The sequence below is a fragment of the Acomys minous genome (assembly GCF_964271855.1).
Source record: "Acomys minous genome assembly, chromosome: 9".
In the NCBI taxonomy this organism is placed as follows: domain Eukaryota; kingdom Metazoa; phylum Chordata; class Mammalia; order Rodentia; family Muridae; genus Acomys; species Acomys minous.
In genome coordinates this window covers 83587153-83599764 of record NC_140490.1, presented here as the reverse complement: position 1 = coordinate 83599764, position 12612 = coordinate 83587153, and the positions used below count along the sequence as shown (strand labels likewise).

At 59.2% G+C, this 12612-nt stretch overlaps 1 protein-coding gene across 7 annotated transcripts in view; it reads left to right on the top strand.

Annotated features, from left to right (window-relative positions):
• Positions 1-1406: 1406 nt before the first annotated feature.
• The window catches only part of PTPRS (protein tyrosine phosphatase receptor type S), a 48362-nt gene continuing 37156 nt past the window's right edge, over positions 1407-12612 (top strand). For 5 of the 7 annotated variants that reach the window (XM_084794210.1, XM_084794209.1, XM_084794208.1 and 2 more), the window contains exons 1-5: positions 1407-1555; positions 5513-5698; positions 8407-8552; positions 9081-9222; positions 11409-11597. In XM_084794210.1, the coding sequence (XP_084650336.1) occupies positions 5608-5698; positions 8407-8552; positions 9081-9222; positions 11409-11597 (568 nt within the window). In that variant the 5' untranslated portion in view covers positions 1407-1555; positions 5513-5607. The remainder of the gene's footprint in view (positions 1556-5512; positions 5699-8406; positions 8553-9080; positions 9223-11408; positions 11598-12612) is intronic. The other 2 variants (XM_084794212.1, XM_084794211.1) reach the window with 1 other exon arrangement.

Genomic DNA, 12612 nt, shown 5'->3' with positions numbered 1-12612 from the left:
CCTTGGTGAAGAGAAGGCCGGGCTGGCAGGGAGCAAGCCGCTAGCCCTTGGCTACCCTCCCTAGTGTGTTGGGCAGCTCAGGGTATTCCCCTCTGGACAATACAGCCCAAGGGGCTTGGGCAGGTATACATCCTAGCGTGTACTGTGGGTTGCCTGGGCCTTTGCATGCCTGGGCCCAGCCAGACAGGCATTTTGTTATTTGATTTTGGGGACAGGCCAGCCTCATACTTGCTACATGGCCGACAGGCATCTAGCCCGGGGTTGTTGTTTATAGGTCATTGTGTCCTGTTGTACTAACTGGGTGGCAGGGGACTCCAGCCTTGCTCTAGTCCCAGATGTCGCAGAGGGTCTTTAAGTTCGTGGTGAGCCGTCCTGTTGTGAACAGGTCACCCTACTCTTTTGAACACGGGATGGTAAGAGTGTCGAGCCCCCTGCGCGGGCCCCTGAGCATCCGGCTGAGTTTGAAGCCGCCTAGGAGGTGCACAGAGGGAGTTGGAGGCAGCATCTGTTTCCAATCTGGCTCGCTGCTGGGAGAGAGCCTTGGCCACCAGGTCCCCACGTTGCAGCCCTTAAGACCCAAAGGGGAGCCCAGGATGCGGGAGCCAGAGGTCTGGGCTGGCCCGGGCGCATGGGTCATCCGGGTCCTGCCTGCATCTATCGCTATGGCGACTGCCCCGCTGCGAACCGGGTCCGGGGTGCTGTGCTACAGCCATCCCACCCCCCTCCTCTGACACTCTGACACCCGGCCTCACTTCCGGCGGTGTTTCTCCCCTCCCCACCCTTTTCCACTAGCTTACTACGGCCTCAGGAGCTGGGGCGTGTCCTCCAGCTGAGCCAGGCCTCCCGGAGCCACGCCTCTATCTGGCTTCGTGCCAGAAAGCCACGCCCACCTTAAAAGCTCCTCTCCTTACATCTCTACAATCCACGCCCCAAGTCCTGGAGAAGGTTAGTCCCTAAAGCCCCCCTAAAAGGCCACGCCTCCAGCCTGCCCCTTCTCTTTTCCAAACCCCAACTCCATCGGAATCTCCGCCCCTGAGAGGCCTTGGAGCATCTGCCCCGCCCCAGACGCTCACCAGAAGCCCCGCCCCCAGTTCCTTTCCTCCCATGTCTTCCATCGCCTGAAGCTGCGAAGCTTTCTTCAGAAGCTCCGCCCCAACCAGCCTTCCGTAGAAGCCCCGCCCCTAAACCCCTCAACCCGAATCTACCCTCAGCCTGCCCCCTCTAAGCTCCGCCCCCGGCTAGTCTTCCTTACAAGCTCCGCCCTCAGCCGGCCTGCCACCCAAGGAGCCCCTCCCCCAGCTCCCTTTGCCTCCTGAATCTGCCTTCACTCCACCGCTGCGAGGTCCCGCCCCCTAGCCCGGCTTCCCCAGAAGCCCCGCCTTCTGCCCCTCCCCTCGGAATCTCCGGACTCCGCCCCCGCAGGCCAGGCTCCGCCCCCGGTCCGACTGCTGCTCCGCTGCCTGCGCCAAGTCTGCGCTGCGCTGGGCGGGCGCTGACAGACCGACGGACCGACGGACGGTGCAGCCAGCGGTGCAGCCCGGACCTCGCAGACGCGGTGAGTGGTTCGGGCCGGCCGTGTCCCCGCCCGGCCTTTGTCACCATCCTGGCGTTCCCCCACAGAGCCAGGGGACCCCCCGCGTCCCTGCGCGCTCGACCTCGGGGACGCTCGGGCGCGATCGGGGATACTCGGGCGCGATCGGAGCCGCTCGGGTTCCCCTCGGCACCGCGAGCGCGTCCTGCACTTGGCTGAGCTCGGGACCGTTATGCTCCGCCGACCCCTCCCCCACCCGGGGGCGGAGCCCTTGGGCCGCGGAGGGATCGAGCGGGGGAGGGGCAGCCGGAGCACAGAAACTTTCCCGCTCGCTGCGCCTCGGGGCCGCCTGCACCCCTGCGCACCCCTAAGGTCCTGGGGCTCAAGGGGGCCGGAGCCACGCCCACTGTGCACCCCAGGGCTTCACGCGATCCCTGTCTGGGCCTCTCCTGCCCCCAGGTTCCTGCAAACGTGCAGCCCACTCTGGCTCCTCCTGTCTGCAGAGCTCGGCTCTGCCAGCCTCAGTTTCCCCTTCAAGAACGGAGGAAAGGGGTGTTGTGGATAAAGCGCCCATCCAGTGAGGTCCAGTATTAAGTAGGTGCCCTCTCATGTTGCGACTTGAGTTTCCTTCTAGTTTTGCTGGGGTTGGGGGGCGGCCTGGGGGTAGGGCTGGGAAGGTGTATTTGGGACGGTGCCCCCGACAGTGGATTTGGCATTCCACCAGGGGTGTCCAGGGTGGCGACTTTGACGGATGCAGGGCTGAGGTTTGTTGGGAAAGAGGGAAGGGTGTGCAACTTGCAAGGACGTGCATGGAACAGTATGACGACTCAGAGGCAGGGATGGGAGACTGGGTTATTATGGTGGGTGTCTATGGGCACTCCGAGGATTCTAGAGAGGAATTGAGACCCAGCTGGGATGGGGGGGCGGGTGTCTTGGCACTTGAAGGATGTGTACTTGGGGCCATATGTGAGAAGGGGGCATCTGGTGGGGGCCCAAAGCACTGAACTATGGGAGAGACTGCAGGCCAAACCCAGCAGCCCAGAAAAGACGACGTGGGCTGCCAGGGAGAGTGGGCTACTCTATCCCAGCCCTTTGGGGACAGGCACCGCGTCTCTGAGCCTTGGTTCCCTTTGTGTGATTGCCTTCTCGGTGTGGCAGAGTTTGGCAGAGCTCAGGCCGCACCCACCCACTCCTGACCCTCAAGTCTACTCAGTAGTAGTTAAAGTGGGTTCTGGGTGGGTTCTGGGTGGGGCTAGCTTGAGAGCATTTCCTCCCAGAGGGTGCAGGCCTCAAGGACTAGTTGGCTGCAGAAGTGTGCCCTGTGGGGACTTTGCCTCCTGGCCAAGCGGGTTTTGCTGCGTGTCCCTCTTGGCTGACACCCCAATGAGCTCGGGACACTGTCTGGGGCTCCAGGAGGTGCCCCTTGTACGGGTGACCCAGAGCCTCTGTGTCACCCAGCCTGGGTTATAATCACCCTTTTATGCTCCTGGGCTGTGTGGGCACACAAAGCCAGCTCCAGGTCCATGTGACCTGTGGCCTGGCACTCTCTCGTTCCCCCGTGAGTGCAGCGTGGGAGCTCCCAGAGGGGGCTGGCTTGCAGAACTCATCCTGCTTCTCCCAGGCTCACGCCCGAGCCCATGCAGCCTTAATGCCGCCCCGAGCCTCAGTTTCCCCTCTTGCAAAGCAGGCTGGACCTGCCTCCAGCCAGCTTTTGAGAACAATGGAGTTCTTGACTAATGGCTGGAACTCAGTTTCTCCACCTAAGAAAAGGTGGCATTACATCCAGCTGTGTGTGCAAAGGCCCTGGGGAAGACAGACCAGCTTAGGGTGGCACATGGGTCCTGTCCCCCTCCTGGGAAAGCCCTTTGAGGAGCACTGGGGTGTGACAGACCCTGGGATGTTCTATCTGCATAGGCATAGTGTGTGAACTTTCCCTCAGTTGCTCTTTCTGCCTCTACCCCACATCCCATCAGGCCTTGGGGTGGATGTGGGGATGCCCTCCCATTCCCTCAGCCTGTGTCTGTCAGCTGCCACTCCACCCCCCAAGTGGCACAAATCTGGGACCCTGAGAGGTCAGAGTGGTGAGCCACCTTAGGGACATCTCACACACATGCCTCATCTGGGGTATTACCTTGGAAACCCCCTCCCAAGCCTCCCAGGCTGTGGGCCTGCTTTGTTCCTCAGTTTCCCCAGTGGCTCTCCCAAGGCTTGTACGAGTGGCCTGGACCTAGCCACTCCTGTCCTCATTGTAGCCTCCCACAGGCGCCTTGGGTGGGGCTGGCGTGGTCGCCTGGTCCCTGGCTAGCATGGCTCTCCTTCCTCTGAGTATTCGGGGCTGCAGGGTGAGTCCCAGGTGAGAGGCTGACCCAGGGCTTTGTCTGTCTACCTGGCTGCTGGTAGATCGGGCCCGTATTATGTACAGTCTGACTGTGTGGGCCTGTGGGTGTTGTGTGCAGTCTGACTGTGTGGGCCTGTGGGTATTGTGTGCAGTCTGACTGTGTGGGCCTGTGGGTGTTGTGTGCAGTCTGACTGTGTGGGCCTGTGGGTGTTGTGTGCAGTCTGACTGTGTGGGCCTGTGGGTGTTGTGTGCAGTCTGACTGTGTGGGCCTGTGGGTGTTATGTGCAGTCTGACTGTGTGGCCCTGTGGGTGGACCGCCACCACCTTGGGGAAAGAGGCATGGCTTTGCAGGTCCGTGTTTGGTGTGAAGGGGCCTAGCGGAGGACACTCAGTGAGCCACATCCCAGCACCCTTGAAGGGTGTATTGTGTGCATACTGCCTGCTTGACCCTGACCGTGTGTGTATGACAGCTGCAGTACATCCCACTGTGGGTACGAATCCTGCCCGTGTACCTCTGAGGTCTGGCTTTGTATATTGGGCTTGTGGCCTGACTGTGTACAGAATCAGGCTGGGTACAGAAGTGGGGGTGTCCCCATCTTGGCAGTCTGACTATGTGAATATCTGATGTCTTTGTGTCTGCGGCCTGACTATGCCCATGTCCGCCTGCCTGCTGTCTATGTTCCCCGCATCTGCTTCCAGCCTGATTGTGTGCCTGGGTCCATCTACCGTCTGACTAGCTCTGTGACTGTGGTCTGACTGTGTGTGTATTGAGCCCCCCTCTTCTCTCTCCCATCCGTGCCCTCCTGGTTCACACACTGGGCCATGAACTGGCCACCGCAGTCCCTGCTCTCCCTTGGGGCTGGGTGAGGAGACCACAGCTGGGTATTTTGGGAGACAGAATCACAGGGTCACCAGTCATTATGTGCCTCTCTCCTCCCTGTGGCCACAGCCTGGGCCCTTCCGGGGTGTGGTGCTCACACTATCAGGCCTCTCCTTGGGCTTCCACCCACTGTCCTGGCTTGAGGCAGGGTGAGCTCCAGAGTGCCAAGACATGGCTGGTCCTGGGTTCGAGGCACACCTGAGGGATGCTGCGCCTGGGAACTTAGGTGTTTGTGGGCAGGGTGGGGACTGGTGCCCTTGTGGGAAGCTGGGTAAATGCCACAGAACCATGCCTGTCGTTTCCAGGCCACACTGTGGGGCGGCTCTATGAGCAAAGACTCACCCAGCAGGGGATGGGCAGCATCAGCTGTTCTGGGGGTCCTGGGTGCTACAGCGGTTGTCAGGGTGGAGAGCATTGGGGCAGGAAGCAGGCATCGGGGTTCAGCTTCGGGATGGGGGTGTGGCCCACACTTGCTTCTAGGGCCCAGGATGTCAAAGTGGGGTTCAGTGTGCGGGCAGAGGCAGGAGGATCAGGAGTTGGAGGTCTTCGGCTGCTTAGCAAATTGGAGGCCATCCTGGGCTAACAGGAGGTGCCATCTCAGGAAACTGCTTTGTCCACCCAAGACAGGGCAGTGGGCTCTGGGGTGTCCCTGTAACCTCCTAGTCCCACCTGCACCCCACATGTGGGTCCCTCCCATAGCGCCACCTCAGGGAAGACCCTAGTTTCCTACTACCCACTCACTACTGCTCCGTTGTCTCCACAGACGCTGCCCCTCTGGACACCTCAGCTTGAGGCCTCTCCGTGAGGCACGGGGGCACCGTCCCCCGCCAGGGTGGAGGCCAGAGGCCACTGCCAAGTATGGCGCCCACCTGGAGTCCCAGCGTGGCGTCTGTGGTGGGTCCTATGGGGCTCTTCCTGGTACTGCTGGCCAGAGGGTGCACGGCTGAAGGTAAGAGGCCAGGCTGGGGTGGGTGGACCTGGTTGTGTGTCTGTTCCCACTGTGGTCCAAACAGAGCTTGCATGCTTGAGGAAGAGGGTTGGTGTCCAGTTTTGTGAACAGCTGGGGCTGGACAAGAAAGGTGACGCTGGTCAGACAGTAGCAGTGCTGTGAGTTGTCAGTGTCCACTGCACCAGTGCTAGGTCAGATGCCACCAGGAGCCGAGATGGGCTTTTAGGAGAGAGAACGTTGGGGCCAGGGTTTTGTAGGTATATAGGAGTTTGCTGCCATTCCTGGTGGGGTTGACTGACCATAGAAAAATCCAGAAATAAAAAATGTTAGTGGTGCACACCTTTAATCCCAGCACTCAAGAGAGGCAGAGGCAGGTGGATATCTGTGAGTTCAAAGACAGCTTGGGCTAATGAGTGAGAACCTTGACTAAAACAAACAAACAAACAAACAAACAAACAAACCCAAAGGGAAAGGGGCTGGAGATATGGGTCAGCAGTTAACAGCACTAACTATTCTTCCAGAGGACCCAGGTTCAATTCTCAGCACCCATCCACCAGGGGATTTGACATACTCCTTTGGCTTCCGAGGGCTCTGCGTGCACATACAGAAATAAAAATAAAATAAATAAAAAATTAAAACGAATCTATTAAAAGGAGATTGGTGTAGTTTGGAGCTCAGGGTTGTGTTTTGCTCATTGCTAAGATGTATGTAGGGCCTCAGTTTCCCTCTGACACCAAGATCCATCATTGCATTAGGGACCTTGGAGGATAAGGGTACAGAAAACCCCTCTCCTTGTAGGAAGTCAGGAGGGGCAGAGTTGGCCCTGCTGGACCACAGGGAAGACTCCCTGGTGACGCAGTGTGGTTGTGGAGGATGGGCACTGAGGTGTTGAGTGGGCCAGGATGTCTGCGGAGGGCCCTGGCTGGAGTGGCATGCCGAACCCAGGGCCGGAGCCTCTGTCAGAGCCAAACTCCATTCTGGACCTTGGTCTCTTCTAAGGAACGGAGCTGGGGGACCTAGGAAGGTTATGTGTCCTCTCTGGGCCTCTGTACAAATGAGTGTGAGGGTCATGGTAACCCTGTCAGGGCCTGGTGCCGAGGCGACTTGGTCCCTTGCAGGCCCATGGTGGTTTTCCTTTTTGGACAGTATGGAGGAGGAGGGGGCCATGCCAAGCAGAGATGGCAGGAGCCCACAAGATCCTGTCTACCGCAGCGGGCGGAGCAGGCTCTGCGGGGTTGGCTCCGGGCCCAGGGCCCAGCAGACAGATGGATGTCGGCCCAGCACCAGGGGCCAGTGGGCAGAGGGGCAGGGACAAATGTTCTTAGGGGTCACCTGGCACAGAAGCGGAGAGCAGTGCTGTGGGGACTCCGGGGCTCCCTGGAAGAGGACAGCAGGAGGGGACAGTGTCACAGGGCTGGCTGGATTGGAGGGCAGGAGGGGTGTGTCCCACTTCTGAGGGGCAGTTCCACCTGGCCAGGGTTTCTCTCCCCATGTCCTTGGCTGAGGACGCGTAATCCCAGGTGTCATCCCGGTGAGTAACAGAGGAGGGTCCCCAGTCTGTCTCCATTACCTCAGAGCCTGGACCTGTCGTGGGCTGAAGGGAAAGATACCCCCATATACCGCATTAATACCCTCAAATGTGTAGCGGGGGGTGGGGACACGGGCGGCTAAAGAGGCTATGAGGCTGCGTGTGCCTGGACATGGAGCTGTGAGTTCAGAAGCAGGCTTTGCAGAGGAGGCTGGCCAGTCCCTGGCAGCAACTCCTGTTGATAATCAATATGACCCATGACCAGAAGAAACCGGGGTTCTGTGCGGACCCAGACTTGTAGCAGTCAGAGCCCTCCAGTGTACCCCCTTTGCCTCCTGCTGGCTCACTCTGAAGCTCAGCACCCAGTGTTGAGAGGTCTGAGTGCTGGTGCTGCTTCCCAGTTCCCCTTTGGCTGGGTGCTTAAGCTGCGTCTCCCCAGCTGTGAGGGACAGCTCTGGGTCCCGGTATCCGGGGAGGACATTGCAGGGGAGCTAGGATTGGTGCATCCATCCAGTACTGGGATGACGGGCTGCTACCAAACAGCCAATGGGAAGGAAGCATGGCGTATCTACCCACCTTAAAGCCCCAGGCGGGCATTTAGGGTGGGTTCATGTGAGGCCTGATGGATCGAGGGCCAAGCCCCTCCTCAGGCCTGCATCGCTGGCTCATGCCACTCTCAGGAGCTCTGGGTTCAAATACCGACTTTGGTCATTTTGAACACTTTTGTTTGGATAGTCACTTAGCATATTGTGTGTGCGTGCATGTGCTTGCCTGGGCATGTGTGACGGTCAGAACATAACATGTGAAAGTCACATACTCCCTTCACCTTGTGGACCCCAGGATCACACATGATTCTGAGAGTTTGGTGGCAGGCGCCTGTCCCTGCTAGGCCCTCTCGCTAGCCCTCCACTTTCATCTGTGGTCACCTCTGTCCTCCCTGCTTGGTGCCGTAGTTTCCCCACAGGTCCCATTAAAGAATTAGAGCATGTTTTGTTTCTTTTGGGTGTAATCTGGGTGTATCAGGTCATTGCTGATGTGTCTCTAGAGGCTCAGTGTGGGGACCCCTAGTCTCTGTGGGGTACCATGTGATTGTGTGAGCCTGTGGGGAGGTCCTCTGTTGACACTGAGGGAGCTCTCTGGCCAGGACCTGAGACCTCCCCTCTCCTTGCTGAATCCCCAGAGCCACCCAGATTTATCAAAGAGCCCAAGGACCAGATTGGTGTGTCGGGAGGCGTGGCCTCCTTCGTGTGCCAGGCCACGGGCGATCCTAAGCCACGGGTGACCTGGAACAAGAAGGGCAAGAAAGTGAACTCGCAGCGTTTCGAGGTGAGCTGGAGCCAGGTTGGGGGTGCCCTCAAGCCAACACACCCCTTCCTGGTAGGACAGTGGCTGAGCCTCGGGATGCCACTAGGTGGCCACAGGAAGCCACTATGTGGCCAGGACACCCATCCTGCACTGCCCCCATCCCAGCACTGCAGTCTTTCCTGGGTCTACCACTCTGTGCTGTGTGTCCTCAGGCAAGGCCCTGCCTTCTCTGAGTCTTAACTCACACCCCACATCTGAACACATGGGTGATCAGATGCCCACGTGCCCACGCCCTATAATCAGTGTGGAATGCGTGGGCTGAGTTCCATCCATCCAGTCTGTGTGGTCATGATGTGTCTCCTGGCTTCTTTTATTTCACCGTGACTGGTCCTGGGTGGTCTCCTGAGTGCATACCCGTGTCCCCTCCCGCACACACATGACACCCTTGGCTTAGGGTCACCATGTGCCTGGAGCAGCTATCGTCCCCATCCCAGCACACTCCCTAGGCTGGCCTCACGCTCTTACCCCCACCCCCACCCCTACTCCCAGACCATCGACTTTGACGAGAGCTCTGGGGCGGTGCTGAGGATCCAGCCACTGCGGACGCCTCGGGATGAAAATGTGTACGAGTGCGTGGCCCAGAACTCCGTGGGGGAAATCACAGTTCACGCGAAGCTGACCGTCCTCAGAGGTGTGTGTCCCGGGGTCCGGGAGGAGGGACCAGAGTGCAGAACTTGCCCCCAAGCCTTCCTGCGTCGGTCTTGCTGATTTATCTAAGGATGTCTTCACTCCCACACTGCCTAGGCTCCTCGCTTTGTGTGGTTTGAATGTCTGTGCAGCGTGTAGACAGCAGGCTCAGCTTGATCCAGGCTCTCAGTCAGTGCTTTCCGGACTCTGTCCCTTGGTCTCTTGTGACCCTTTGTCACCAGTCAGCTTGGGTCACCACTGCCCTCCCCAGCTGATGCCAGCCACTCAGGAACAGAACAGATAGCCATGGCTAGTCTCCTGCCTACCTGGGGTGACCGCTCACCCAGCCCCCACAGAAGAACTTAGCAAAGGGTGGGTTCCCCCAAAGGCAGCAGCATGGGCACAAGCCTGCCAGCCTGAGTCCTGTGCCCTAGCTCACTATAAGGGGCACAGAACACTGGGACCAGACAATTGAATTCAAGTCCCAAAGCAGCAGCCTTGGAGCTGTGTGGCCTGGGCAGGGGTCATGAACCTAGGGAGCTGGGTGTCCTGTCCCTTGGGGACATTGCATTTGTGGCTGTGAGCAGCTGCCCTGGGCATCACAGGTCCCTGGGAGCTCCCCCCTGAAGCCTGGGACACAGGGCCAGTGGAACTCGTGGGCGTTCCAAGCCACCCCAGGGTCCACAGTCCAGGAATTCTGTCATCTCGAACAAGGGGCCCCACAGTGAGCTCTGCGCTCCATGACTGCCAGAGCCTGGAAGGGGTGGAGCTGGGCAGAATCCACACACCCCAGGGCCCCTCCTCTCTCTCCTCTCTCTGGGATATTTTTTGCCTTGACCTTTCCCATCACAGACTCGGCAGCAGCCTCCTGCTGCCCTGTGCCAGCATCATTGTCAACACTCCGCAGAGTTGGGACTCACTCTGCATCCATCATGCAGTGATCACTGGGAGTCTGGAAAGATTCCCCCCCTCCTTCCAGCCCCCCCCACCTCTCTTTGTTCTTTGACCACTGTGGGCTCCTCCCACTGAAGCCTCAGAACAGACGCCCTTGCCCAGGCCCCACCCACACCCACCCCTTGCCCCGCCCACTCAGCCTTTGCCCCACCTCCACCCCTAGGCAAGCTCAAACTATGCCAGAGCCCTTGCCACTCCCGCCTCTCTTTTTCCTTCTCTCCATCTGATTGTGACCAGGTGAACTCCGAGGACTTGGGCACAGTGTGGCATGAAGGGACACCAGGCAGCCTTGCCCCTCCCACTTCTGCCACCCCAGCTGACTGCTGCACACACACGTGCACAGCACCCTTGGAGGCTGCCTGTACATGTGTGAGAGCCTGCTGTGTCTTGGGCTGCATTCTCTACCAGGACGGGTTCTTGTCCACTTGTGTCCCCAGCTACCTTCATGATGCCTGCTGTCCCTTCTGCCATGGGATCTTAAGCACGTGACTGTTAGTTCTCCCCTGCACCCACAGCAGCCAGAGTGCTCCCGAGATGTCAGGTGTTCTCCCCCAAACACCTTCGGCCACAAGCCAAGTGGTTCCAGTGGCAAACACTGTCAGGGGACCTGCCCCTATGCACAAGGCTGTGCCTGCCATACCCTTAGCAGGGCAAGCATTGACCGAGCTCTGGGCCCTGGGTTAGCCCATCCCTTTTGAATACAAGCAGTTAGGCATGTGTCTGGTGACCCCCTTGCTGGCTCCAGTGTCCTGTTCTCCTGAGTGTTGCCTGGGCCTCTTGCTGTATCTCATTTCCACTGGGCATCCTTGGGGAGTACCGCTGGGGCTGGGGTGGCTCCGTGTGGTCCCCTCCTTCCTGATCTCAGACTCATGCTGCTCCTGCATCTCGGTCCCTGGTGGTGGGTGTCAGGCTGGGTTGTCCCAGCAAACAGACCTGATGTTCTCTAGAAGGCTTGGGTTCTGAGTTCTGGAAGGGTCTAGCACGAGGATGTTTGGATGGAGGCAGAGGCAGGAGGGAGCAGGGGGCTGAGGGAGGGAGGAGGAAGACTGTAGAATCAGGCAGCCTGGTCCTGGGGAAGGGTTGATGGCTGCTCCTGCTGGGGTGCTAGGGGGCCGTGAAGGGGTCACCACTAGATGGCACCCAGTGTCCCCATCTCTAGCTGTAGATACCAACATGCACAGCACTGCAGCCACTGAGGATGCCTGTCCCATTTTCTCCCTGTCTCTACACCTCCAGAGGACCAGCTACCCCCGGGCTTCCCCAACATTGACATGGGCCCCCAGCTGAAGGTCGTGGAGCGCACACGCACGGCCACTATGCTCTGCGCTGCCAGTGGCAACCCTGACCCCGAGATCACCTGGTTCAAGGACTTCCTGCCTGTGGATCCCAGTGCCAGCAATGGGCGCATCAAGCAGCTTCGATCAGGTGGGCACAGGTGGCCGACGGATGAAAGCATCACTGAGGGTGGCAGATACCTGCACCTCAGGCCTGGTGGTTGGTAGGCCGCTACCTGGTGTGGATGGCGGTGACCCACGGGTGGTACATGATGCATGTGGAGCCAGCTAGGCCATAGAGAGCCGCAGAGGCCCACGGTGGGAGCCCGGCTCTAGGACTTCACAGTGTGCGTTGTGGGGTTGTGGGTGAGGGTGGCTGTAGTTGAGATAGGTAACTGCGGAGCACTGGCCCTGACAGCAGGTAGGCACGGTGACGGGCACCCCAGCTCCACAGTGTGTTATAGGACGTGGTTGCTCGAGGGTATTGGGGAGCCATAGAAGGTGAGAGAGAAAGAAGCACAGTGTCAGAACAGTCAGCCAGGCTCAGGTGCAGGGAGCCTCGGACAGCTGAGTGTGGTGTGGCTGAGGATTTGCAGTTCCAGGGGAGGTGGTGGGTCACCGGCAGTCGAGGTGACAGGGCTATGGAGGCTCCTGGGACACTGTCCTCAGTGCTGAAGGTGCCAGAACCAAGCAGTGTTGATGAGTGGCTGTCCTGGTTCCAGCTGCTCTGGGAAGGCCCGGGATGGAGGCCAGGCCCTGAGACCAGTGAGGCTCGGTGTTTTACAGTGGTGTCTGGGCAGAGACCGCATTCGGCCCAATTGACCAATCTGTGTGTCCTCCTGGGGCACCATGTTTGTGTTCTCTGTCACTTGTCCGTGTCCATGTGCGTGTGTGTGGCTCCCTGAGTGGCTCGCCCTGCCTCCTGTTTGCTGGCAAAATGCTGGGACTGGGCTCTCAGCCACATTTGTACCTGCTTGCCTCTTGTCCCTCCCACGCCCAAGTGCACATGGCTCCACCCGCCCTTCCCTGGGGACAAGCATGTGCAAGCTGGACCCTCAGTGTCTGTCACTCATGTCCCACGTGTCTTTCCTGGTTTCCGAGGCACCCCTATACCAACCTCTTCACATGCTACCCCCTTCCCCTCCCTTAGTCTCTCCCTCGCTACC